Raw genomic sequence first — 25,699 nt, 5'->3', positions numbered from 1 at the left:
GCTTGGTGAGAAGGTAACAACAGTTGGTGCGATTATTCGCAAATGGAAGAAACAGAAAAGAACTGTCAGTCTCCCTCGGCCTGGGGCTCCATGCAAGATCTCACCTCGTGGAGTTGCAATGATCATGAGAACGGTGAGAAATCAGCCCAGAACTACACAGGAGGATCTTGTCAATGATCTCAAGGCAGCTGGGACCATAGTCACCAAGAAAACAAATGGTAACACATTACGCCGTGAAGGACTGAAATCCTGCAGCGCCCGCAAGGTCCCCCTGCTCAAGAAAGCACATATGCATGCCCGTCTGAAGTTTTGCCAATGAACATCTGAATGATTCAGAGGACAACTGGGTGAAAGTGTTGTAGTCAGATGAGACCAAAATGTAGCTCTTTGGCATCAACTCAACTTGCCGTGTTTGGAGGAGGAGGAATGCTGCCTATGACCCCAAGAACACCATCCCCACTGTCAAACATGGAGGTGGAAACATCATGCTTTGTGGGTGTTTTTCTGCTAAGGGGACAGGACAACTTCACCGCATCAAAGGGACGATGGACGGAGCCATGTATCGTCAAATCTTGAGTGAAAACCTCCTTCCCTCAGCCAGGGCATTGAAAATGGGTCGTGGATGGGTATTCCAGCAAAACACACGGTCAAGGCAACAAAGGAGCGGCTCAGGAAGAAGCACATTAAGGTCCTGGAGTGGCCTAGTCAGTCTCCAGACCTTCATCCCATAGAAAATCTGTGGAGGGAGCTGACGGTTCGAGTTGCCAAATGTCAGCCTCGAAACCTTAATGACTTGGAGAAGATCTGCAAAGAGGAGTGGGACAAAATCCCTCCTGAGATGTGTGCAAACCTGGTGGCCAACTACAAGAAACGTCTGACCTCTGATTGCCAACAAGGGTTTTGCCACCAAGTACTAAGTCATGTTTTGCAGAGGGGTCAAATACTTATTTCCCTCATTAAAATACAAATCAATTTATAAAATTTTTGACGTACCTTTTTCTGGATTTTGTTGTTATTATTCTATATCTCACTGTTCAAATAAACCTACCATTAAAATTATAGACTGATCATTTCTTTGTCAGTGGGCAAACGTACAAAATCAGCAGGGGATCAAATACTTTTTTCCCTCACTGTATGAAGGCCGGAACGGCACAGGAGAGGGTTGGGTGGCCAGTGCATAGACACACGTACACAGACATCGTGTGCAGTGATGCGCAAACACTCACGTGTCCACATACGTGCACGCACACGTGTACGTGTAGACGCGCAGGCGTGAACATGCACACATGCGTGTTTGTACCCACATACCTACACGTGCATGCACGCATTACGAGGAGCTGGCTGTCAACCACCCCGCCACGTCTGCCGTTACCTTCAGTGAGTGGTCACTGTCACCTGATCATCTAGAACAGGTGCGCGGCCCCGCCGGTACGTCGCGTTGGGTTTAGGCCGCTCGCGAAGATGCGCACGGTTAAGTGTGCGTACGCGGCTGTCGTCGACAGACGCCGGCTCGGAGGAGGAGGCGGTACTCAAGGAGGCGCTGCTGCGCAAGACAGAGGAGCTGGAGCAGCTCGGCGCCGAGCTGGACGCGTCGCGCTCGCAGCTGGCACAGCGCCAGTCCGAGCTGGACACGGCGCGGGCGGCCGGCGAGCGGCTGCGGTGCGAGCTGGAGGAGTCGCGGGCGCGGGCGGGAGAGGAGACCCGGCGGGCGAGCGCCGAACTGGAACGGGCCGACCGGGAGCGGGCAGGAGCCAGGGCCGAGCTGGAGCGCGTGCTGGCGCAGGCGAGGGAGGCGGCGTCCGAGCTGGAGGTGGCGCGGGGGAGGCTGCGGGGTGCCGAGCGGGCGGAGGAGGATCTGCGCGCCGAGCTGGCGGCGGAGCGGGGCGAGCGCCAGAGGGCGGAGGCAGAGAAGGGAGAGAGGGACGTGCGGGAGAGGGCGGCGCTCGCCGGCAATCACGGCGACGACAGCAAGGAGCTGTCGTGCCAGCTGCAGGCCGCCCACGACGACATCAACAGGTGCGACGGCGCCAAGAGGGCCGCGGGGCGCTTGCCTCCGCACGCGCCGTGGTGCCGTGCTCGCGACGTTTTCACCCGTCGCTTTGTTTCTCTTTGCGGCATTGGTGCCCGTGGTGAGTTGTGTGGTGGTGGTGGTGGTGTTGTGGTGTCGCATGGTGCCCATGGTGAGTTGTGTGGTTGTGGTGTCGCAGGCTGCAGGGTGAGGTGGGCTGGCTCAAGCAGCAGCTGGGAGAGGCACAGCAGGTGGTGACGTCGCTGAAGGTGGAGATGAAGGTGCAGGAGCGTCTCAGCGGCACTCCTGCCGCCCGCCATACAGGTTCCTCCACTTCCCTGGCCTCTCACCTTTGCAATAGGCGACTGTTCAATACAGCATCGGTTTAAGTAAGCCCCCGACTGCTGATGAGATGCTGGATGTCGAAACCGGTCCGGAGTTTACTTGTGTTGGACCAGTGTTGTTGACATGCACTTTCAGAAGGCCGTGTGTGGATGATCAGATGCGTAAAGATAAAATCACTTGTTTATCGAACAGCTATGTGAAGGAGGCATCTAGTCTGTTTTTTTCTTTTGCAATTGAACACAAATCCAATTCCGCTCACCCATTGCTCCGTATAATTTGTGCCTCTCGCAGACAAGAAGGCGGCGCTGAGTCGCCGGCGCTCCACGGACGCTCTTGGGCACGACGCCGGGGCGCGACCCCCAACCCCCGACGCCGTGACGTTGGCGGAGCTGCTGGCGGAGATGCGGGCGCTGCGGAGAGAGCTGGAGCGTGGGATCCAGGCGAACCAGGCCCTGCGGCTGCAGCTGCAAGCGCAGCTGTGGCATGGGGAGCGGGCGGCGCCGCCGCCGCCCCCCACCATGGCCCCCTCCCCCGCCGCGCCGGTTTCCACCATCAACATCAGCTACATGTGGCCGAGGGATCCCTCCTCCCCTGCTAGCGCCGCCGGTAAGTTTACCCCCAGCCGCCAGCACTGCTGTCGCCCGAGGCCTGCCGCCTTGCGCTCCCTGAGATGGCACTTCCCAAAATCTCCCCATCGCCTCGCTTGAGTGCCCGTCCTGTGTTGTTCACCTCCCATCACCTTTCACCACCTCTCATCCCCTGCCATCCCTTACCATTGCTCACCGATCACCTCTCAAACGGATCACATTGCTCAAATTAACATCGCTGCCTCTCTAATCCCATCACCTCACTTCACCTTTTCTCAGGTACATTCACCTCCAGTCACCGGTCACAAACCATCGTCTCCCATCACTGTCGTCTCTAACCATCTCCCTTCACCCACTCGGTTCCACTGCCTCCCGTCACCTCCTGCCATCTCCCATCGCCTCCCACTAACATCTCCGCCTCTGTTCTTCCTCCACGTGCCCCGTGACTTACGTATGCGCGCCGCTCGCTGACGACGCCGCAGGAGAAGACGGAGGCGGAGGAGGGAGCGTGCGGGCGACCCGCGGTGGAGCGGAGGCTGCCGACGGGACCCCGGGCCCCCAGGCGTTCCCCACGCCGCCCAGCTCCTCCTCGTCCCTGCGAGGACTCGACCTCTCCGAGTCAACACTCAGCAGCATCGAGGGTCAGCCCCCCCCACTGTTCGCCACCCACCCCCCGCCACTCCCTCCCCGTTCACGCCGCTCCGCCCCCCCACACCTCGTGCCCACTACCGCAGAGCCGCCACCTGCGGCACGAGAGGACGGCCGTGTCCCGAGAGTGAGATGGTATCCCCCTCCGCAATAACCCTCGCCTACCCTCTGTACGATTGGGATGGGAGGTTCACTTCTTATCCCTGCCTATTGTAATTGGTTGAGCTTTTCAGCAATGTGAGGGCCGTAAACCGAATTGTCTGAATTAATCAGGACACATTGTTTTTCTGTTTGCGGAAACTACTTGACACGAGCTTTCAAATGACTCCTCACTCATTGAAGTTGGTGGGAGGGTCTCGCAGGAGTTGTCTAAACAGACACAGCTTGGTCTCTTCGTGCAACCACGAGATGTCTAACGACTCTTCGATTCGTGGATTTTAACTGATCGGTACACTCCGTAACGCGTGCCATTCGGCTCGTTCAAACGTGCCTTGTCTGTTCGTGTAGAAGTAGAGGAGCTCTGGTGGAGCCTCTTCTGCCAGCAGGGCTGCGAGTGAGCAGTTGCAGGACTGCCTCTGCGTGCTGTACGTTAAACGGCGCCCGGTTGTCCCGCTGCGCCTGCGTGTTTGCGACAGGCGTCCGCAGCGGCAGCGGCGTGCCGCGCCTCAAGGGCGGAAAGTCCTCCACCCCGCACCCGGAGGGGAGCAAGGCATTCTGGGATGCGGCTGGCGGTCACGTGATCGCGCTGGCGGGAGATTACGACGCGCTGCGGCAGCGCGTGGCCGAGGGGCGGCTCCTGATCCGCGGCATGGACTCGCGCATCCGCGACTGCCTCAACACGCTAGCGCAGCGCGTCACCGGGCGCAAGGTGCGGCCGCTCTGCACCACCACGCGGTTCCGGGTTTCGTCGCAAACTTGGCACTCGCAGCTTGCCGCTCACCGCTCGTCTTGCCGCTTACCGCGCCGCCCTCTCTCGTTCTCTGCGTGGCAGACATCGGACGTGGCGACGGTGCGGGAGCTGCGTGGGAACGTGAGCGCCATGCAGCAGCTGCTGGAGGAGGCGGCCGCCCTGCTGCAGCTCTTCTGGCGCGCGGCACTGCCACCCACGGCACCGACGGGGGCGCCGGCGACAAGCACGCAGGTGCTTCACACGCCCCACTGTGTGCGCACACCGCGTGCACGCTGCTGGATGAAGGCCTCCTCGAGCCATCGCCATGTCACGGTTCTGCGGTGTAACGAACCATCGAGCACCTGCGGTGTGTGTCGCGGCCTGGCGTTAACGCTCCCTTGGTGTGCGCGGCTTCCTCCCCCGCGCCGTGCAGGCTGGCGTGCTGAGCGACGAGGTGACGCGGCTGCGGCGCAAATTGACGGAGCAAGAGTCGCTGCTGCAGAACACCGTGAGCCGCCTTCGCACCTCCAACCAGCGCAAGGACAGCGTGGAGCGGGCAATCATCAAGCAGCGTACGTTGCGTTCCACAAACGCGTGCCACTGCGGGGAGTATTGAGGATGCTTGTGTGTTTGTGTGGGTGTCAGCGGGTGTACCTGGGGGTGCGCGTCTGTGTGTGTGAGTGGAGAGCGGTAGTTTAGGGCCCTGCGCTGTAAACCTGGCGACCCGAGTTCCATTCCCGCTTACTGCCAACACCGGTAACGATTATCTTAACCGGATCAGGGACCCCTCTCGTTTAACTCGGCCTCAAGTGAGTCCCTGGTGCGGTGTGTAAACATCAATACTGGGGAGGCAAAGGCGGCCGGGCATTACGAGCCACCCCCAGCGTGGCTGCCGGCGGTGCTGCCCTGGAGGCTGCGCGCGGTTCTCACGTTTGCCCTCTGTGCCCGACAGTGACCAGGACGCACGAGGTGCTCAAGAAGGCTCGCGGCAACTTGGAGGTGAGGTCACTGTTGGGCACCAACTGCTGCTGCTGCTGCTCCGCCCAGGGGAGAGGTGGCGCCGTTTGTTCCCTTGGGGCCACGCAGCCTGCGTGCGCACGCAGGCTGCGTGCGCACGCAGGGCGACAGGCTCACGGCAGTGCCTGCAGCAGAGGTTCTCGTCTCGTGCGGCGAGGCAGCTGCTGCTCCGACTGGTGGCACGAGCGCAGCCTCTCCTCTCGCAGCTCCTGCGTGCACCCTCACTCACCGTCTCGCCCACGTCGCTCGGTCCCTTCCGCTCGTCGTGCCCGTCCCCTGCGCATCGCAATCGGGGCTGAGCTTCGATGACGACCACGCCATCGTTGATTTGCGCCCCCTACTATACATCCCGTGCACCTCACCTGTCCGTGCTACGTGGTATTCTTGCGCTGTTCACCTTTGGCTGGGCACCACCTGTGTTCCACGCAGCAACCTACCTGTCACACCTGTTACCTGTGAGCTGTGTGCTCCACTCAACGACTTACCTGTCACTTGTGAACTGCACGTTTCCCTCAACGACTTACCTGTCTCGCCTGCAAGCTGCCCTTCACACCTGTGTCCTTGTCTTTTCTCCTTTTCGTCCGCCGCTTCTTGTTCTCTTCATGGCACGCAAGCCCACGCAGGTGAACCCCTACCTGGCCTTGGGCCTCGGATTCGCTCCTCTGATGAGCTCAGGTCAGTACCGCCGCCCTGCCTTTGCGTGCGCCTCCATTCGCTCTCCGGATCCTCTACGATCTCCCGTTGCAACTCCTGAATCCTCACCCTTGTGTTACCCGGCTCTTTCCTTACCCACGAGTTCACGATGAATTTCGGTTGATGTGGAACGGCTAAAACGACGATGTCACGTGATCGGGCGCCTCTCATCGATGCGATGAGAGGTGCAGAGTTTAACTTTCCACATAGCACCGCAGCGCCACCGCTCAAAGCTGCTCACCACATAGCACCACCACTCAACACAGAGCACCACCACTCCAGACGCAGCACCGTGCAGCACCACCCTTCACCACTCAGCACTCCCCGCCACGCTGCACTGCTGCTGTTGAGATGTAGCGGCCTTTACACGCTGCGTCAACACTAATGGCTCGTGCCGTTGCTGCTCACCAAGGAATGCGTTGAGGACACGCCAGTGTGAATGACCGGCGCGTGGACACGTTACAGCTGGATAGGGTCACGCCGTGCGTGCCTTGGCGCTACGTGGTGATGGTTGTCTCCCGGTGGGTGATTCTGGAAGTGGTGGTGTTGCGTGGTGGAAGTGGAGGCGACACAAGGTGATGGAGGTTGACTCGTGCGTTGCTGTGCGCATTGTGCCAGCAGCAGCACGCGCAGGCAGCCTGTCCCCCGGCTCGCTGAGCTCCGGACTCTCCAGGACGTGGGACCCCCTCTGCAGTTCCGCAGGGAACTCGGCCCCCAGCAGCCCGGAGCTGGCGCACTCGCCCTGCCACTACTGAGCCCCGTGTCCGGCACCCAGTGACACCCTACCACCCACCACAATACCGCTCGCCACCCAGCATGCAGCACTCGCTCGTCTACCACTCGACCACCCAGCACCAGCGGCCCGAGCGTCGCTCACCCGCCCTGCCGCTACCAAACACCGCATCCAGCGTCCAGCCCTCTGCCGCTCACTGCCCAAGCACCCAGCATCACTGCACTCTGCGGCTCACCACACGTAGCCCAGCACCACCACCACCGCTACACCGCTCAACCCACGCCACCACCACCACCACTACACCACTACATGGCTGATCGCTCGCGGTATTCGCGGTCCCACGCCGTTTCCTTTTGCCAAGCCCTCGGACACCATCGCGACGTCGAACCGTTCCCGTGGCAGAGTTCGCGGCAGGTGGTGGCGGGTTTGTAGCAGGTCATTAGAAGGTCGTGGCAGGTCAGAAGGTTGTGACAGATTACGGGAACTCGTAGCAGGTTGTAGGCAGGGCTTCATTTCAGCTGGGTCTGTCTGGGTCTGCTAGCCAGAAAATATTTCTGTGCCCGGCACACCACCTCTAGGATTCCTTTTCTCGCTTATGGCTGTGGCTACTGGGCAAGCGCCACCTACTAATCCAGCCTACCAGTAGCAGCAGCAGCCTTGAAAATATTGTGTGATAAATTAAGTCCCGGTTGTATGCGTTTGTAGCAATTCATACTCATGGCAGGTTGTGGAATGTTGTAGGTATCTGGCAGCTCACAGGTACACGTGGCAGCTCACAGGTACACGTGGAAGGTCACAGGTACACGTGGAAGGTCACAGGTACACGTGGCAGGTCACAGGTACACGTGGCAGGTCACAGACGGTGGCAGGACGGTGAGACGGTGCCCTTGGCAGCTTCTCCGTCATTGGTAGAGAGGGAAGTGAGATGGTCCAGGGTTGTGTTGGGGGGCTCCCAACAGGGCCGGGTTGTGGGAGGCAGGGGGTAGGCCCAGCATGGCTGGCTATCCCCCATTGGTCCAGTGTGGCCAACTCAGACACCAGAACCCAAATTATAATAAATTCCAACACCTCGATTATCATTTTTAAGACTTGGTTGCCGATCAGAGGCCCCAAGGCCCAAAACGTCAAACAGCCAGTAACAAACAGCACAAGTGAGTTGTAATAGATAAGAGTGAACAAGTTCCTCGAATTGAGCAAGTTTATTATTATTATCAGAGCTTGGTGGAAAATGACAATGGGAGGAGGGAAGGCCTGAGCCTTAAGAATCATGTTCCGTAGCGTCCTGGCTGTAGAGGCAGGTTTGTAAAACAAACAATTGAGACGGATGTGATGTCGTGTGGCCGCTGACCACTGGTAACTGATCTTCCTCTTTGGCCCTCGGCACAGAAGAGGTTTCTCACCCCTGGCTCTCCTGACGAGGTGCGTTGTAGCATACTTTGTGTCGCGCCGTCACAAGGTACGGAGAGGGAGGAGGTCAGCCTCTGGGTCAGGGTTCAGGTTGGGGTGACCCGCCCACGTGGATCAGCGGTAGAGCGAGCGCCTCGGACTCAATTGGAAGGGCACGAGTTCAAATCCTAGTTGGGGAGCGGGGGTGTTGACACGGTTCATCATCCCTCTCTGGGGTCGATAAAAGAAGTACCGCATTGTGTGGAAGCTCAACAGTGATTGTCCTATGAGTAGACTCGCCCCCACCAAAGGAATGTGGAGTTTTCCCCGCTGGCAAGAGCAGTCTGTAGACGGGAGATGAGCCTGGGGTCTGAGTGGGGGCCGCCATCTGTCGCGACGGAAAGACGGGCGACGCGTCCAGCGCGGCCGTGATCCTCGCCATGGGCCGCGGGAAGGGAGGAGACATTGTGATCCGTGTTGACGATGTTAATGATTTATGCCAGAGGCTGCTGCGCGATAATGTTTGGTCGGTTCCTTGCAGACGATCGCGCTGAGACGGTGAGAATGAATGGAATGGGTACGAGCGGGAGGGGTATCCGAGGTCTTGGCACAACGCAGCTACAGCGCTGACCCTACGTCAGGCATCTCCACTCGCTAACCACGCCAGCCAGCCAGACCCATAGTACTGGCCATAACACTAACCAGTACTGACTACTCGCTAACCACGCCAGCCATATCCCAGTACAGGCCCTAACAAACTGGGACCGACTACTCGCTAACCACGCCAGCCAGACCCCAGTACTGGCCGTAACCCTAACCAGAAACTAACTAGATACTAACCACACTGGCCAGCCAGATGCTAATACTAGCTCTAACCCTAAGTCTAAATGTATCCCTAACCTAGTCACACTAGCCAGCTACACTCCAGTACTGGCCCTAACTCTAACCAGACTGACCATAGTAACTAACTAGATTGTAATTCTGACTTTACCTAGTAACCACACCAGCCAGCCAGGTCATAACCAAACCAACCAACACTTTAAATCCCTTACAGTCTGAAGCCTTCAGTCTCATCTCTCCATTATCGCATCACGACTGCAATGACGTTTAAAGTGCCCTTCCATGAAAGCGCGACACCGAGCTCGTTATTGAGATTTCTAGAACCTCTGTGGAACGGGACAAGGTAACACACGCGCTGAGCGCGTCCGGGTTTGGTCGTGCCTTGAGGGTGATGTTGATGCTGGGACGTTCAGCAGTGACAGAGTTCGTATGTTGGGATGTCTCGCAGTGTGTTGGGCCGTTCGGCAGTGAAGGGGTTAACCCTTCAGCTGCCGCCACCGTAAGTGCCGCGAGCTTTGCCGTTCATCTGCCTTTAAGTCCGCGAGTTCCGCCTTACCTGCGCCCCCTGGAGGTCCCTCCTGGAGGAGGAGCCCACCTCGCCACCCGCCTCCCCGCAGGTGATCGACAAGAGGCAGCAGGTGCCCGAGTGTTACCTGTGCACAGGCGTACACACTCGCACACGGGTTCAGTATGAATACTGATATGATGGTTACCTCTGCACGGGCACTTGAATGGGCTGTACAGATGTTGGGCGGCACTCTCGCCCTATGTGCGCTATGTGTATGTATATAGAACGATTCGTCGTCGAGACTGAGCGGTTGGCACGTATGTACATATGGGAATTGCCAGTGGGATTGGTCGGGCTGCCGAGCACGTGGCCGCGTCATTGAGCAGTCACTGCTGAAGTTCGCACCCCTTGTGAGCGGTGGTCCGTGCGGTGGGGGGTGGCTAGGGGTAAGCTGCGTGTCGCTGTGAAGTAACGCCGGCGCGAACGCTGACCCTCGCCACGTTCTAGGCATGACCCCTTGCTGTCACCACACTCTAGCCAGCCAGAACCTAGCCTCTATCCATAACCACAGTCGCCCGGCCAGACACCGAGCGAAAACCAAGGGATTCATTTCTCACTGGAAAATTTTGCGGAACGCTGTTTGGCTCGCTTGTTGTTGGTAGCATGCGGCACGACCACTAAGAGTACAATGTACGCTTATACATTGTAATAATACAGGATTTCGGCATATATTGTGATCCTATGCTCAGAATAAGTAAGATGAGATGGATATGGCTACCAAAAAATCCCCCCCGAAGGGACCCCCGCGTGTAGCTTAATCTCAAAAACCCGAGGTGCGTGACACGGACCTCCCCCATCCCAATCGGAGCCGTCTTCAAGCAGCCTCGATCATGCCCGCAGACCTAAAATTGTATTGACGTATACTGTATAAAGTTACAGTATTATATACTGTACGTATCAGGTTTGACACGGCGTGGCGAGACGACGCCCCCCCGATCCGGAGGCTGGGTCTCGCGTGCGGTCAGCCCCGAGTTGGGGCCACGGGAAACAGCCCCGGGTCCCCGATCGCATGCGCTTTGCCCAGTTGCCCCACGGGTCCCCTCGCCCCCCCCCCCCCCCCCCCCCCCAGTGTTAATAAAACGAGGAGCGCTCCCAACTCGTACAGTGTCGCCCTGAGTTCTCTGTGAGGTGCTTGCCCCCACACATGCGAGCCGTGGTCTATCCACTGCTGGATGAAAGGCATCATCATGAGCTCTGGTCTCGCTACTGCTGGATGAAGTATCCATCATTAACATTGGCTACGGTAAAAAAATTAAATCACGACGTTTCGGGCGCAACACAAGCGTCCTTCAGGTGGGCACAACTTAGCGAAAGCACACCGCTTAAGTGTGTCTCAGAGGTGGCTGTGACGAGTGATTATATAGTCGCGGGGGGAGGGGGCATGGTGAGTGTGGGGGTGTGGGCTGGGAGGTAGCGTTGTGTACACCGAGCAACGATTGGAGTTAAAACTGAGGCTTTGTAATGTAGATGGTGGAAGTAGATAAGCCGCCTTTTGTTATGCTGCCGGGTAAATTAGTAACGCATAGAGTTCAAACTGAAATGTGCAGGCTAAAAAACGTGTGGTAATGTGGGGTAACAGACTGGGAGTATGGGATATGTTTATAAAATTAAATCTAAACTCGCTGGCTAGCAGTAAACTGCACGGCAGCTAAAGTTAAACTTGGTTAATTACATCATTCCACTAATTGCTCAATTTGGATCCATCATCTCGGTTGAAGTGATGTCTATGTTTGTATATCTAGATGGCTTCATGGATGCACAAGCTAAGCTAAAGAAGACCAAAAAGACATGAAGCCATCTAGATATAGATGAGAGGATGGATTCAAATTGAGCAATTAGTGGAATGATGTAATTAACTTTAGCTGAGACACACTTAAGCGGTGTGCTTTCGCTACGTTGTCCCCACCTGAAGAAGGACGCTTGTGTTGCGCCCGAAACGTCGTGATTTATTTTTTTACCTACGTGACTTTACTGAAAAAACCAAAGAGTGAATCCTTGCAGTCACGAAAACTTCAAATCTCGAATTGGCTACGGTCTATCCATTGATGGCGAAATTGCCGCCTCGTGAGCCATGGTCTCCACTACTCGACGAAAGCCGATCCTCCATTCGTCTTGGTCTATCCTCTGCTGGAGGAAGGCTTTTGCAAGCCGCTGACATACTTCAACATGCCACGGCATCGGTTTTAATGACGATCCTGTCGATACTGGCCGTGTGGAATCGGTTGCGGATTCAGATGAGAGTTATTCGACCGCTGAAATGCAATCCAGACGGATCGAGTGACCCCAGCAACCTCTGAGCCCAGCTGTGCTGGTCACGTGGTGGGGAGAGAGCTGCACGAGGCCCGGGTAGCCGCGTCTTTCGCAAAGTCGCACACCCCGAGCCTACTTTGTGATGCTTGAAATCAGACACAAGCACCACCTCTTTAAATAAGAACGTTTTCGTCAGCCTATTGGCGTTCCAGCCCCAATATCCGAATTACGTGGTGACACTGCGTTTGACAGTGGTGCACAACCACAAATAAAATAAAAACTCAACACATTCGTCAATAACACTGGCCTTAAAATCAAGCGTATACAATAGGCGACGTTTCAGGCAATGGCTCTTCGTTTTCGAGCTTCCACCGCCCTGTGCCTCCAATATTTGACGATACCAAAGACGAAGATCCCCCGCGTAGCCTTAACAGGCTGTTGGGGCAAGTGTTGTGAGCGGGCACCTTTGAACGACATTTTAATTATGTTACTGCTATAGATTTTCACATAAGCCACTGTTGAGCTATCATTTGTGGCCAGGTCGCCTATGAAAATAACCTAATACTGTAGCAGTAGGCCTGCCCTGGTAAGATAAACAAAATATATGTTTAGTTTTATTTGTATATTTTTTTAAACTGATTTTTTTTACCATTCCTATCCTTTATGACCCGCCCCGACTCGACATCTGTGAAAAAGAGCGTTATACTTCATCGGATTCATCCAGCATAAATAAATATTCGTATTCTGAATGGTCAGAAGCGTTCCCATTGTCAATTACCATAATTGGGCGATACCATTCGCGCGCCTTTCCCCCCTCCCCGACCGCTTACGCCCATATATGGCCATGCCACGACCACGCCTCGCTTCGCCCACTACAGGGCAATACCATGAGCGCCCAGCCCCCCTCCCCCGCGCTAACCCACATTTGGTATCACCCGGTGACCCGGACGCGACTACGCGCACCGTGACCCCGCCTCTCTCTCTCTCCCAACCGGAGCCGCCATGGTGAGTTGGGTTTGCGCGGCCGCAAGAATCCGCGAGCATCGGCGACCATCGCGGCCAGCGGGTCCCGCGGGGTGTCCGGGGATATGGAACAGAGGACCCTCGATGTGGGGCGCCGGGTTTTGCGGGCGGATGAGGCTCCGTCTTGTGGTTATTTGTTGGGCGAGGATGCGGCCTTAGAGTGGAGGCCGCGTCCGTAAACTCTCGTGCGTTTGACTAGGAGGTGACGATGGGAAAGCGGTGAGGAGGTGGTGAAGAAGGAAACGATGTCGGGGTTAATTTCGAGAGACGGTAAATGGAGATTAGATATGACGAGGGAGAGTTGTGTTGCTGAGGAGGGCAGGTGGTGGGGTTGTGGAGCTTGGCGTGGGCCACGGCCTCACGAGTTAGGCTCTCCTGTCGTGTGCTCTTGGTGTGCTGCGCGCGTTGTGCTGCGTGCGGGCGTTGTGCTGCTGGTTGCGGGGCCCCGTGGGGTGTTGCTGCCTCGCGTGCCGCTCACGCGCTGCGCGATCCCCGCCGCGAGCGATGTAAAGTTGCCTACTGGGAGGCGGCTTCGCGATTTCAGATTAACATTTCACATTGATGTGTAAACATTTAATATTTTAGTCGATTGGCTCTTGTCGAGTGGTGGAGGAATATCATTGATACATTGGCATTGTGTACCGACACGATATAACGCAAAATGAATTGTTAATCAACATTTCACACTTTAAAAAGAAGCGTGTTATTAATATACTGTAATTAAGTCGATGCTTTTTATTCGACCTCTTATCAGCAACCACTTAGGACTGCGGTCGACAAAGTGTGAACGGTTCTCGTTGCGGGAGTGCTGCTCATTAAACAGTGGGTCGAACCCGACGACACGCGTCCACGCGGGGATGGTGACGGTGGTGCTTTCATATTCGTCGTGTACCTATCGAACCAGTGACTTATTCAATAGATAAGCCACGCTTTACGTAATTGTATCCCACGTGTAATAGGAATTGTATTTAATGTGAACTGCGCTGTTCTGGCGAATTGCCCGATGCTGGATGTATTTACCAGCGAAACGTCGTACTCAAACTGTAAATGTGGATTCACTCTTCAACACACCGGTGGGCAAAAGTAGTGAATTATTTGTCTTTTGTCAACGTGACACTTTTTTTGCTGATTGGCCGTGTCGGGTGGTGGAGGGTTACGACACATTTATAAATAAACGCGATCTAACCCAAAAACCTTTATTATGAATAATATTGGTCGCGAAAGCCTACGTGTTAAACTGAACTGCGCTGTTTGAGATATATCCGCTGTTAAGAGTTACCTGTGCTGGTGCGCGCCGTTGGTGTGATGTGTGTTGGTGTGTGTTGCTGGTTTGTCGCGTGTAACACTGGACACATGGCGAGTGTTTATGTGTGCCAGTGCGCGTTGATGACACGCGCCGTGTGTGCTGCAGGGTAAGATTAAAGCTCACGAGCTGCGCGGCAAGAAGAAGGAGGAGCTGTTGAAGCAGCTGGAGGAGCTCAAGGAGGAGCTGTCCCAGCTGCGTGTCGCCAAGGTGACGGGCGGCGCGGCCAACAAACTCTCTAAGATGTGAGACCCTCACGACCGCACTGCACGACCACACATCGCTCTGCTGCCATGACCACGCACTACACAGCTACCATGACCATACAGCTACCATGACCACGCACTGCACAGCTACCATGACCACGCACTACACAGCTACCATGACCACACACTACACAGCTACCATGACCACACACTACACAGCTACCATGACCACGCAGCACACAGCTACCATGACCACGCACTACACAGCTACCATGACCACACACAACACAGCTACCATGACCACGCACTACACAGCTACCATGACCATACAGCTACCATGACCACGCACCACACAGCTACCATGACCACGCAGCACACAGCTACCATGACCACGCACTACACAGCTACCATGACCACGCAGCACACAGCTACCATGACCACGCACGACACAGCTACCATGACCACGCACCACACAGCTACCATGACCACGCAGCACACAGCTACCATGACCACGCACTACACAGCTACCATGACCACGCAGCACACAGCTACCATGACCACGCACGACACAGCTACCATGACCACGCACCACACAGCTACCATGACCACGCACCACACAGCTACCATGACCACGCACCACACAGCTACCATGACCACGCACCACACAGCTACCATGACCACACAGCTACCATGACCACACACCACACAGCTACCATGACCATGCAGCACACAGCTACCATGACCACACAGCTACCATGACCACACAGCACACAGCTACCATGACCACACACCGCACAGCTACCATGACCACGCAGCACACAGCTACCATGACCACGCAGCACACAGCTACCATGACCACGCAGCACACAGCTACCATGACCACACAGCTACCATGACCACACAGCTACCATGACCACACACCACACAGCTACCATGACCACACAGCACACAGCTACCATGATCACGCACTACACAGCTACCATGACCACACGGCTACCATGACCACGCACCACACAGCTACCATGACCACGCAGCACACAGCTACCATGACCACACAGCTACCATGACACCACACAGCTACCATGACCACGCAGCACACAGCTACCATGACCACACAGCTACCATGACCACACAGCTACCATGACCACACACCACACAGCTACCATGACCACACAGCTACCATGACCACACACCGCACAGCTACCATGACCACGCACCACACAGCTACCATGACCACACAGCACACAGCTACCATGATCACGCACTACACAGCTACCATGACCACACAGCACACAGCTACCATGACCACGCACCACACAGCTACCATGACCACGCAGCACACAGCTACCATGACCACACAGCTACCATGACCACACACCACACAGCTACCATGACCATGCAGCACACAGCTACCATGACCACACAGCTACCATGACCACACAGCTACCATGACCACACACCACACAGCTACCATGATCACGCACTACACAGCTACCATGACCACACAGCACACAGCTACCATGACCACGCACCACACAGCTACCATGACCACGCAGCACACAGCTACCATGATCACGCACCACACAGCTACCATGACCACGCACTGCACAGCTACCATGACCATACAGCTACCATGACCACGCACTGCACAGCTACCATGACCACGCACTGCACAGCTACCATGACCATACAGCTACCATGACCGCGCACTACACAGCTACCATGACCACGCACTGCACAGCTACCATGACCACGCACTACACAGCTACCATGACCACGCACTACACAGCTACCATGACCACGCAGCACACAGCTACCACAGCTACTATGCTCCACACCCCGCACAGCTACTGCATGCCACTACTGCACACCACCACACAAGTACAGCACACCACCATGCGTAGCTACTCTGCACCTCTACCGCACAGCACACGACTACTGTACACCATAACCACACAATGCCTCGCTGCTTTGTACAGGAACCACATATCCCTACCTCACACTGCATAACAGCACCCACGTAACAGTCGTGTACCTCTGGTGCGTACCCACACAACTGCTACCACACCGCATCGTGACCGCACATCACGCTCAGTCTTGTACTACGTGTTTGCTTCCGCACAACCGTCGCACACCACACAGCTGCACCCTTCTATAGCACAGCATATTTATCCGCACACCACCTCCACCAAACCGTATACAACGGCCCACTGCCACAATATGAGCACTGCACCACACCAGCTTCAACCAAATTAACCACATCGCCAGAGCTGTACACCACATACAACCGCACACAGCAGAAAAACCCGCGTCACCGCATGGCAGTCACAGGGCTCTTTCCACCGCCCAGTGTCTCGAATCTTCCTGGTGCCGTGGTGCCCGCGGGCCCTGTGCCATGCCCCCCGGGGTGCCCTGCCTTGCTGATGTCCCGTGTGTGCGTGTCTCCTTTCTCCTCAGCCGCGTGGTACGTAAGTCCATCGCCCGTGTGCTCACGGTGATCAACCAGACCCAGAAGGAGAACCTGCGCAAGTTCTACAAGGTGAGCAGCAACCGCCACCGCGTGGCTTTAGCCACTAGAGGGCGCCACGTCCCCGCCCCCCCTCGAGACGCAACGCAACCGCTCCACCTCCTGTAGGCATGACCCCCCCCTCCCACCCATCTGAAGAGAACCGAGGTGGCCGAGTGGCTTGGAGGTCAGAGCACCGAGCCGGCACCGCTGAGGTCCTGGAATCCAATCTCGGTTTCAGCCGCCTGTAATAAAACTGGGTCCTCAAGTATCGTGGGTATATAGTCTCAGCCCGGTCACCTATGAATGCACAAATAGACATGGCATTCAAATTGCTTATGCAGTTCAGTTGACCAAATTCCAGCTCTTAGAACAATAATTACTTCACTGTCAAGCGACGAACATGTCTCTCGTGTAGCTCGTGGGAAATTGCTGCCGCTGGATATCGAAGAGCTATCACTGAGATTCCTTCAAGTGCCCTCTGCTGCTCACATGTCTGGATTTTCGTGGTAACGACGATATCCGCTTCCCCAAGCCATTGTCGAGAATAGGATTGCACTGCTCCGTGCCAGTCGGTGTTTCTACTCATGACGTCTGATAGCCCAGTCGTCATAACATTTGAAGGAAATTACAAAATACGGAGTGTTGCAGACCAACGCACAGAGTGTGCCTATTTGGGCCCTCTACCCCTCTACACCTTTCTTGGCAACACCACCAGCAGCTCGGTTCAGCCTGCACGCTTACCGTAGCTGCACGGCCGTCCACGGACCTGGCTGCTCTATGCCGTTGCGTTCCTCTGACCCGACTGCCCTTGACTATAATTGGTCGGCCAGGTCCGGCCACCCCTAACGTGCCCCCCCCTTTTAGTCACCCCGGTTGACCGTCTTCGCCACTGGGCCCCGGCTGTGCGGCGTGCGTCACCGCTAAGGCGCTGTCCCCAACTCTTAATGCGATGATGGATGCACTGTAAGCTCGTAAGGAGGATGGCATAAGATTCTTAATCCACGGTGGCGCACAAGGCGCCACCGTGGAGAGCGTCCAGGTGCCCAGCCATCGTTGAGCTGGTTTCACCGGTTCCTACTCAGGAGAGGAATAAGGCGAGGAAATATTGGTTCTCAATCTGGGTGTTTGAACCCGCTGTATAGTTGTGTGATCCTGTAACCAAATAATCCATAACGCAAGCAGCGCGTCCCTCAGGGTGTGCGGGTCCACGTGGTACCCGCTAGAGAGCAGCCGGGCCGCAACATCCATTGGAACCCAAATTAAATGCTTCGTCACGTCACGCTGACCGGCAGTACATCAGATAGACGTCAGAAATTAGACGCACATGCGCCAAGACGGTGTAACCAAGATTGTTTTGTAAAATCCATTCCTGAATTAAATTGTGACGAATCAAGTTCTGAGAGGTATTTGAGTCGTTAGTTGGTGGAGGTGAATAATTGAGTGCGGCCACAAGGGGGCGGTAAAGGATCGTGAATCCACGTCGCTCTGCAGCCAAAGCGCAATGGTGAACATTGCTGTGCTCTGCTGCCATCCCAGCCAAGGGAGGGAAACTTGGGCCACCCTTCCCCCTACACGACGGCACACGTGGTCCCCGCAGCCCTAGCCAGATCTGGTCACCACCTTGATGTGTGGCCCTGACCAAACCATCGGGCGCGTTGCAACCGCTGCGAACTTTACAATTTCCACGGAAGCGGCGGCAACAGCGGCACTTTGCTGGGCCTTTCGTGAAGCGGTCGCGTGGCTCTCGCGTGGATGCAGAGCTCTGAGTTGCTGCTCGCCGAGCCACGTGCAGCAAGAAAGGGTGGAGGCGAGGGAGAGGAGTCGTGGAGCTGTCAACGTGATGCTTGCCTGGATCACGTTTACAGCTCTTGTGCCCAGCACCGAGCTTTTCAAGCAGAACTTTACTCAGGCTCGTAATGTGTCACTGTAAACACGATTCATCGTGCCACAAGCTGAACCGACGGGGGAATCGCTGTTTCAGCCCCATTGCCACCCGCGTGCCACCCCCGTGCCGGCGCGTGTAAATACAAACGACGTTACCCGCTCCGTTTGACCGCTTCTATTAAATCCCTCGAGCAGCCGGCCCCCCTCCACGTGCCCGATGCTGCGTCAGTGCGGTGCGCGTTTTAACTCGACGTGGAGGGGGCACTGGGCGCCTCCTGCACAGAGCCCTCTCCATGCATTTTCAGGTTGTTAAGATGTACAACGTTTAACTCCACATGCTGCAAGCTTCTTTAGGAACAACTTTTTTCTGTTCCTGAAGCTTTCCAGCGCGCTGCTTTTGGTCACACCACCCCTTCGAGCGCAGTGTTGGCCGTCAGTTGGCTGCTAACTCACTGCAAGCAGGGATTGTCCAGGGCCCAGCACTCGATTTAGTTTGGTCACTCGATGATTTAGTTTGGTCACTCGCTCGCCAGCGGTCAGTCGCCCGCTTATCACTCTTGCTTCGCTACGACCATGGTTACTGTTCCCGTGAACTTCGCTCGCTGATTCTTCCACCCGTGTTGAGAACTCGGTCCACTTGGCACCGACTGTTCGTCTGATCCACCACACGGAGTCCAACCACCACACGGCAGGTCACAGCAACACTCCTCTTGCTGCTTCTTCCCTTGCACTGCTCCACTTTGAATTCCCTGCCATCATCCCTCTTCATAAGTTCCAATGATAATCTTACTACATTTTAATAAATGTGTCTCACTCTTATCCATCACAACTTTAAAAGTGCTGTTTGTTGCTGGTCACATGCCATTATTGGCCTCTGCTCAGCAACAGTGTAATTAAACCAAACCACAGGAGCATTACCTCCCTTGATTACATGATTGTGTGCGTGCGCGAGCAGGGCAAGAAGTACAAGCCGCTGGACCTGCGGCCCAAGAAGACGCGAGCCATGCGGCGCCGCCTCAGCAAGCACGAGGAGTCCCTGCGCACCAAGAAGCAGGAGCGCAAGACGCGGCTCTTCCCCATGAGGAAGTTCGCGGTCAAGGCCTAGTGAGGCCGATGGCTCCTCCCCCAACCTCCACCACCATCGCCCTCAATAAAACCGTCGGCTTCACAGTCGCGCGCGTGCGCCTGCCTTGCTGCTCGTGTGTGTGCGCGCACGTGTGTGTGGGGGAGCGGCAGTGTAGCGGTTAGCGCACTGTGCTACGAACCTGGCGACCCGAGTTCGATTCCCGCTCACGGCCAACAGTGACGATTATCTGAGCCGGACTTGGGCCTCCCCTAGGTCGACTCAGCCTCAAATGAGTACCTGGTGCAGTGCATAAAAACACTACTGGGGAGACAAAGGGGGCTTGGCTATACCAGGGATCTGTCTTTTTGTACGCGCACGCGTGGGCATGGGGCAGTGGAGTGGTTAGCGTGCGGCGCAAGGAACACGACCCGGGTTCGATTCCCGCTCGCGTCCATAACGAGTGCCAATTATCTGAACCTGGCTTGGATCTCTCCTAGGTCGACTTAGCCTCAAATGGGTACTTTCTGCAGTGTGTAAACATCGACACTGGGGAAACAGGCTGGCCTTGTATGCATGTTGAACTTTGTAACCATAAGCCAACGTTAATCGGAGGTGCGGGCCTTCATAGGTGCTCACGAACAACGCTTCAAATGTCTTCAGGCAAAAAAGGTTCTGGCTGCGAGTCGGTACCAGAATGCACCACCCTGCCTTGTTGGCTATGCTGTGAGTTTTGGCTATGCTGTGTGAGTGTTATTAAATCCGTGTGCAGATACTGTACATTGGTGCCTAAACAAATGCAGCACAATCGCCACCCCCCGTGTTGGCGCGCCTCTGCATCCGCCACTCGCGTGAGAGTGGCCGGGAGAGAGGTTTGGCGAGCCGGGTTGTTCCTGCAGTGCTTTCCCCGCACTTATCAACAAAACTTCCCTTGGCAGCCCGCGGTATCCTGGCGGTGCCTACGTCCCCAGGGCCACACAATGGAGGTTACGTGAGGGTTTGGAGAGAGAGAGCGATGGGGGGAAAGGATTTTATGAGAATTTCCCTGACTCGATAAAGCTGTCACCGCAGAGCTAAAATGTGATTGCGGAGGAAGGAAGCAAGGATATGAGGTGACGGCTCATTGGTGTTTGTTGGAGACGGGTTAAATTAATCGGAGTTGGTCAATAAGAAGTGGCCTCCATACGACCTGGAGTGACGAATGCTGCCGGTTTCACCTCTGAAGTCACGCGCGAGATCGGATGGCCGTGGAAGCTGTTTTCGAGAAGACGTCTCTGAGGGTCTACGGTGGTGGTGCTGCGGTCACCCGGTCTGTGCCCATAATGGGCAATGGCTAACCCGCATCCTTGTTTTACTTTCACAATTGCTGGAGCAATGGCCCAACACGTTAATCTGTAGGCCAGTAGCACTGGCAACTTTTTAACAAAGAGGTCGACGTTTATTAGGTTGAGCAGCAACGTTATTGCTGTCGTGAGAGCTGGGGGGGGGGGGGGTGACCTGCAGGGTGTTGGTACCACGGTGGCGAGATGTCTCCCTCGCCTGATATTCAGCAGGTCGTAGGTTCTATCCCTGTATATTTGGAGTTTGTTCTCCCTGTGGCCGCATGGATTTTTCTCAGAGTCCTCCGGTTTTTCCCTCCACGTTTAGAATCAAGGTCACGCGTTCAGAGTTTTTGGCTGCTATACATTCCCACGTGATGAGCCCAATTTGGTTGAGCTGAAAACGAGCTACATAGCTCAATGGGGCCTTACCTGGTAAAATAAAAGGTTGTTTAGTTGTGACCTGCAGTATGCCGAGTGAGTTGGTGGGTGATTGGTAGTGTAGCTGGGTGTGTTATGACCGCCGTCAGGGTGGCGACGCAGTTTGCTCGACCAAGTCCTCGACACTGGTGGTTGAAGACTCGGCGAGAAGTGGACGATGAAGCCGTTCGAGGTGAGATTATAAAGCCTCCAAGATGTTCATTCAGCCTCTGGTGATGAGCTTACGAACTCCACTCTGGATTTCCTGTCTCGGCAGCGCGTGCAAAGTTGGTTAATTAGGGGGTGGGGTGGGGGGATAGCGACTGAATTAAGTCCCTGTAACTTTCCCAACCCAAAACTGGTCTGGTAATAGCGCCACGTGTGCTGCTGTATCATTACCAACAATCATTAATATCAATTAACACGCCTGCAGACGCAGAGCGGTGGCGAGGAGGGTTCCTGCCCGGTCTCCGCTGTGCACCCAGCAACCCGAGTTCGATTGCTGGCCGCGATCCAAGTGATATCTAAACTTGGACCCGGACTTTCACTTAACTTACCCACACTGACCAGCGTGGTGAAGTATGGTCAAACGGCCACCATCGACCGGCGGCGTGGGGAGGTCACGTGTTCTGCGGCCAGGTGGCTCCTCCAAGGTGAGGCTCGTACAGGTGAGAGAAGCGCTTGGGTGAGAGAAGCACTTGGGTGGGATCGGTAATGATGGCTCGGCCGTAGCGGGGAATCGAACTTGGTTGGCCGCGTGGTGCGGAGACCGTCTGCATGGAGTCCGCATGCCAATGGCCACTGGGTACTCCAGCAGCAAGCGTTTCATGAGACCTGAGTGCCGATGAGATCCAGAAGGTTGAAGCCGGTCTCGAGGGTGCCGACTGGAGGCCCTGCAAGTGGTTCTGTTTGTCGATTTTCATCGTCACCAACTCGGCCTCGGAAACTTCGGTTGGGTCGTGGAAAATGGAGCGTCTCCACCCACGTACCCTGCCCCCCCCCTCCACCCCCCACCTACCCCCCCTCCACCTACCCCCCCTCCTCCACGTACCCTGCCCCCCCCCCCCCCTCCACGTACCCTGCCCACCTTCACCCCGGCTTCCCCTTGATCCGTGTACGAGGAGGTCGGTCACGCGGGAATTAATGCTCCACCCCCCCGCGTGGCACAACGGAGGCGCCGTGCTTCGCCAGGGTCCTTGGCGGACTCTCGAGGATGCCGTTCCAAGAGGATCCTGCGCGTAATTGGGATGGCAGACCCAGGCTGGTCCACGGAACAAACACGAGCTCGTGTTGGTATCAGATGGCGGGATGGGTGAACTTGAGTAGATTGTGGTACTTGCAGTACTCGTTCTATACTGATGTATCTGTGAGGTCAAGTCGCAGACCTGCAATGGCTTATTCGTGACGTTGCTGGCGAAAGGGCCCCTCCCCTCGAGGGAGCTCCACAGGGTGCTTGGCCTCGTCTTCACGCCGACCAGACGTGTTGGAAGGGCTGGGAGTCCCCACACTGGACCCCACCACGTGTGCCACTTCCTCAAAGCCGAGCCGCTGTCCCCGTCAATCCTGGCGGGGGCGGCGGTGACGATTCAAGAAGCCGGCGGGAGACGGCGACCTCCCGGGTTGTTGTCCGGGTCGCATTTATTGTCGTAGCAGTCGCCATCATCATCAGCCTTGGTCGATCCACTGCTGGATTAAGGCCGCCCCATGCCGCCGTCACGTCTCTGGGTGCTTGCGATGCAACAATCCGTCCATCCAGCACACGGACATCGCGGCTCCACCTCCATCGTGGACCACCTCTCGCACGCGCGCGTTCCATTCCTCGGCTGCCACTCCGACATTTGTTGCAGTGAGCAGCCCTCTATTTGGCCACGAGTGTACGAGGACGACCTTTGCAAGAGGGTCCTGTCCGTAATTGGGATGGCTCAGGTTGGTAATCACGGTTATGGCAAGTGAAAGTTTCGTGGTTTGAGTGGATTTAGTTTGACCTCTGTGCGAACGCAAGGGACTTATACGAGTCTCATTTGCGGAGGCGTGGGTGTAGCGACGATCATGATCTTTTCGTGATTCGCCAACCCCTGGCCGCCGCGGCCATCCCAGCCCCCTCTTCAGCCAGACGTGGTGCAAGGCACGGGCAGAGCTCGGGGATCAGGAGAGGAATTCGTAAAATGTTGACAATGTCGATGTTCATTCTAATTATAATCCCCTGCCCCGCCCCCTCGCTCCTCCCACCGTTCATCCGACTCCCGTGCCTGGCCCCCCACCACTTGCCTTCCAGCCCCTCCCAGGTGCACCTCGCAGTCAGTGGACCAGGGGGAGGCCCTGGTTCCGGCTTCTCTGACGGGAAATTTCCACTGGAATTTTGGAAATTCCACGGTCCAAATGTCAAGCCCTACACGCCTGGCGAAGTATGAACTGGCTGGGAATTGTTTTAAACCTCCCCGAATAGGTCATCTCCGCCCTAAATGAGCACCGGATATGGTGTGCGACCGTCATCACGGGGGAGACAAAGGCGGCCGTGGGTGGCTGTGGTGCTGACCGAACCACTACTCCTGGTGCCGTACCGGCATGAAGAGGTGCTCGCGAACACCACTTGCCCCAGCAGTCTGTATAGGATACACGGGGGACCTTTGTCTCTTGTAGACAAGATTCCAGAAGGACGTAGGGCTGAGTCGGCCCCAAACAGGAATTGAACTCGCACGTAGTGCGGGAAACCCCACGGTGGACATCGCCAGAAGGATGTGGATCCCTCCGCTCGCACGTGCTTGAGCTGGCGATGAATCAACGCGGCCCGACCCCAACATCGCGGATCAGTGTTCGCCATACAGACGTGGTATCTCCACCTCTGACTCGTGGTGTGAAACACATGAGCAGCAAGCCATTTCATTTCCAGCAACCTTCACCTATTAAAAAAAAACATGTCTAGACAGCCCTTGCTTGTAACATCGGTCATACAAATTCTCATTTGCAGGCCAGTGCACCATACACATTGTGGCGCACAGGAGGGAGAGGTGGCTTGACTGGAGCAAGCCATCAGATTCACTGAGATGGGATGGGGTGCAAGGCGATTCGATTTCCCGAGGAATTTAACCAGGCACTCTGGAGGTGCAAATCCTTAACCTGGAACCATTTGTATAACAGGCCTGACTGTTGATGAGACTCGGAGATGTTGAAACGGTCCACGTTTGCCTGCTTAAACAAATGCTGCTGGCAGAAACCAGATCTAAAACTTGTTTCTGAAATGTATTGAGCAGTTGGCACTTGGGAGAGAACCGTGGAACGGTATTTGATCTTGCGGTGGAACGAGAGGGAGTATCCCCTTGGGCCCCCTTTGTGTTGTGAGACGGTGAGAACCCGGGGACCGATTCCTGTGTGTGGGACGAGGCCCCCTCGCCAGCTCCGTGAACTCTCTGTCTCAACTCGCCGCCTCAACTCGCTGCCTCAACTCGCTGTCTCAACTCGCTGTCTCAACTCGCTGTCTCCAACTCGCTGTCTCAACTCGCTGTCCCAACTCGCTGTCTCAACTCGCTGTCTCAACTCGCTGTCTCCAACTCGCTGTCTCAACTCGCTGTCTCAACTCGCCGCCTCAACTCGCCGTCTCAACTCGCCGTCTCCAACTCGCTGTCTCAACTCGCTGTCTCAACTCGCTGTCTCCAACTCGCCGCCTCAACTCGCCGTCTCAACTCGCCGTCTCCAACTCGCTGTCTCAACTCGCTGTCTCAACTCGCTGTCTCAACTCGCCGCCTCAACTCGCCGTCTCAACTCGCCGTCTCCAACTCGCTGTCTCAACTCGCTGTCTCCAACTCGCTGTCTCAACTCGCTGTCTCAAGTCGCTGTCTCAAGTCGCTGTCTCAACTCGCTGTCTCCAACTCGCTGTCTCCAACTCGCCGTCTCAACTCGCCGTCTCAAGTCGCCGTCTCAACTCGCTGTCTCAACTCGCTGTCTCCAACTCGCTATCTCCAACTCGCTGTCTCCGACTCGCTGTCTCCAACTCGCTGTCTCCAACTCGCT

The 25,699-nt window shown here is 56.0% G+C and overlaps 2 protein-coding genes across 12 annotated transcripts in view; both read left to right on the top strand.

Annotated features, from left to right (window-relative positions):
• The window catches only part of LOC116944812 (uncharacterized), a 72,248-nt gene extending 61,475 nt beyond the window's left edge, over window positions 1-10,773 (top strand). For 9 of the 10 annotated variants that reach the window (XM_032958560.2, XM_032958561.2, XM_032958559.2 and 6 more), the window contains 10 exons: window positions 1,503-2,016; window positions 2,208-2,332; window positions 2,645-2,959; window positions 3,423-3,581; window positions 4,224-4,456; window positions 4,580-4,729; window positions 4,911-5,049; window positions 5,430-5,476; window positions 6,109-6,169; window positions 6,809-10,773. In XM_032958560.2, coding sequence (XP_032814451.2) covers window positions 1,503-2,016; window positions 2,208-2,332; window positions 2,645-2,959; window positions 3,423-3,581; window positions 4,224-4,456; window positions 4,580-4,729; window positions 4,911-5,049; window positions 5,430-5,476; window positions 6,109-6,169; window positions 6,809-6,942 — 1,877 coding nt within the window. In that variant the 3' untranslated portion in view covers window positions 6,943-10,773. The remainder of the gene's footprint in view (window positions 1-1,502; window positions 2,017-2,207; window positions 2,333-2,644; window positions 2,960-3,422; window positions 3,582-4,223; window positions 4,457-4,579; window positions 4,730-4,910; window positions 5,050-5,429; window positions 5,477-6,108; window positions 6,170-6,808) is intronic. The other variant, XM_032958557.2, reaches the window with a different exon arrangement.
• A 2,083-nt stretch (window positions 10,774-12,856) lies between these two features.
• RPL35 (ribosomal protein L35) lies at window positions 12,857-20,059 on the top strand. Of its 2 annotated transcripts, none has more exons than XM_032958567.2 (4): window positions 12,857-12,969; window positions 14,399-14,535; window positions 16,954-17,035; window positions 19,845-20,059. In XM_032958567.2, the coding sequence occupies exons 1-4, from the start codon at window positions 12,967-12,969 to the stop codon at window positions 19,992-19,994; spliced, it is 372 nt and encodes a 123-aa protein (XP_032814458.1). In that variant the 5' UTR covers window positions 12,857-12,966; the 3' UTR covers window positions 19,995-20,059. The 2 variants fall into 2 exon arrangements, with proteins under 2 accessions (XP_032814458.1, XP_032814457.1); XM_032958566.2 differs by lacking the exon at window positions 12,857-12,969 and adding an exon at window positions 13,038-13,073.
• Window positions 20,060-25,699: the final 5,640 nt, after the last annotated feature.

Source organism: Petromyzon marinus, chromosome 22, assembly GCF_048934315.1.
Source record: "Petromyzon marinus isolate PM22_M1 ecotype Great Lakes invasive population chromosome 22, UKy_Petmar_22M1.pri1.0, whole genome shotgun sequence".
NCBI lineage: Eukaryota > Metazoa > Chordata > Hyperoartia > Petromyzontiformes > Petromyzontidae > Petromyzon > Petromyzon marinus.
The sequence above is the reverse complement of the archived record's forward strand: the minus strand, read 5'-3'. Positions and strand labels throughout refer to the sequence as shown.

What these genes read in the sequence shown, in the direction of transcription:
- RPL35 (XM_032958566.2), top strand. Translation starts at nt 13,053, where the DNA reads ATGGAACAGAGGACCCTCGAT. An exon ending in GCCAACAAACTCTCTAAGAT is followed by an intron (nt 14,536 to 16,953) that starts GTGAGACCCTCA and finishes CTTTCTCCTCAG; the next exon opens with CCGCGTGGTACGTAAGTCCA. An exon ending in ACCTGCGCAAGTTCTACAAG is followed by an intron (nt 17,036 to 19,844) that starts GTGAGCAGCAAC and finishes GTGCGCGAGCAG; the next exon opens with GGCAAGAAGTACAAGCCGCT.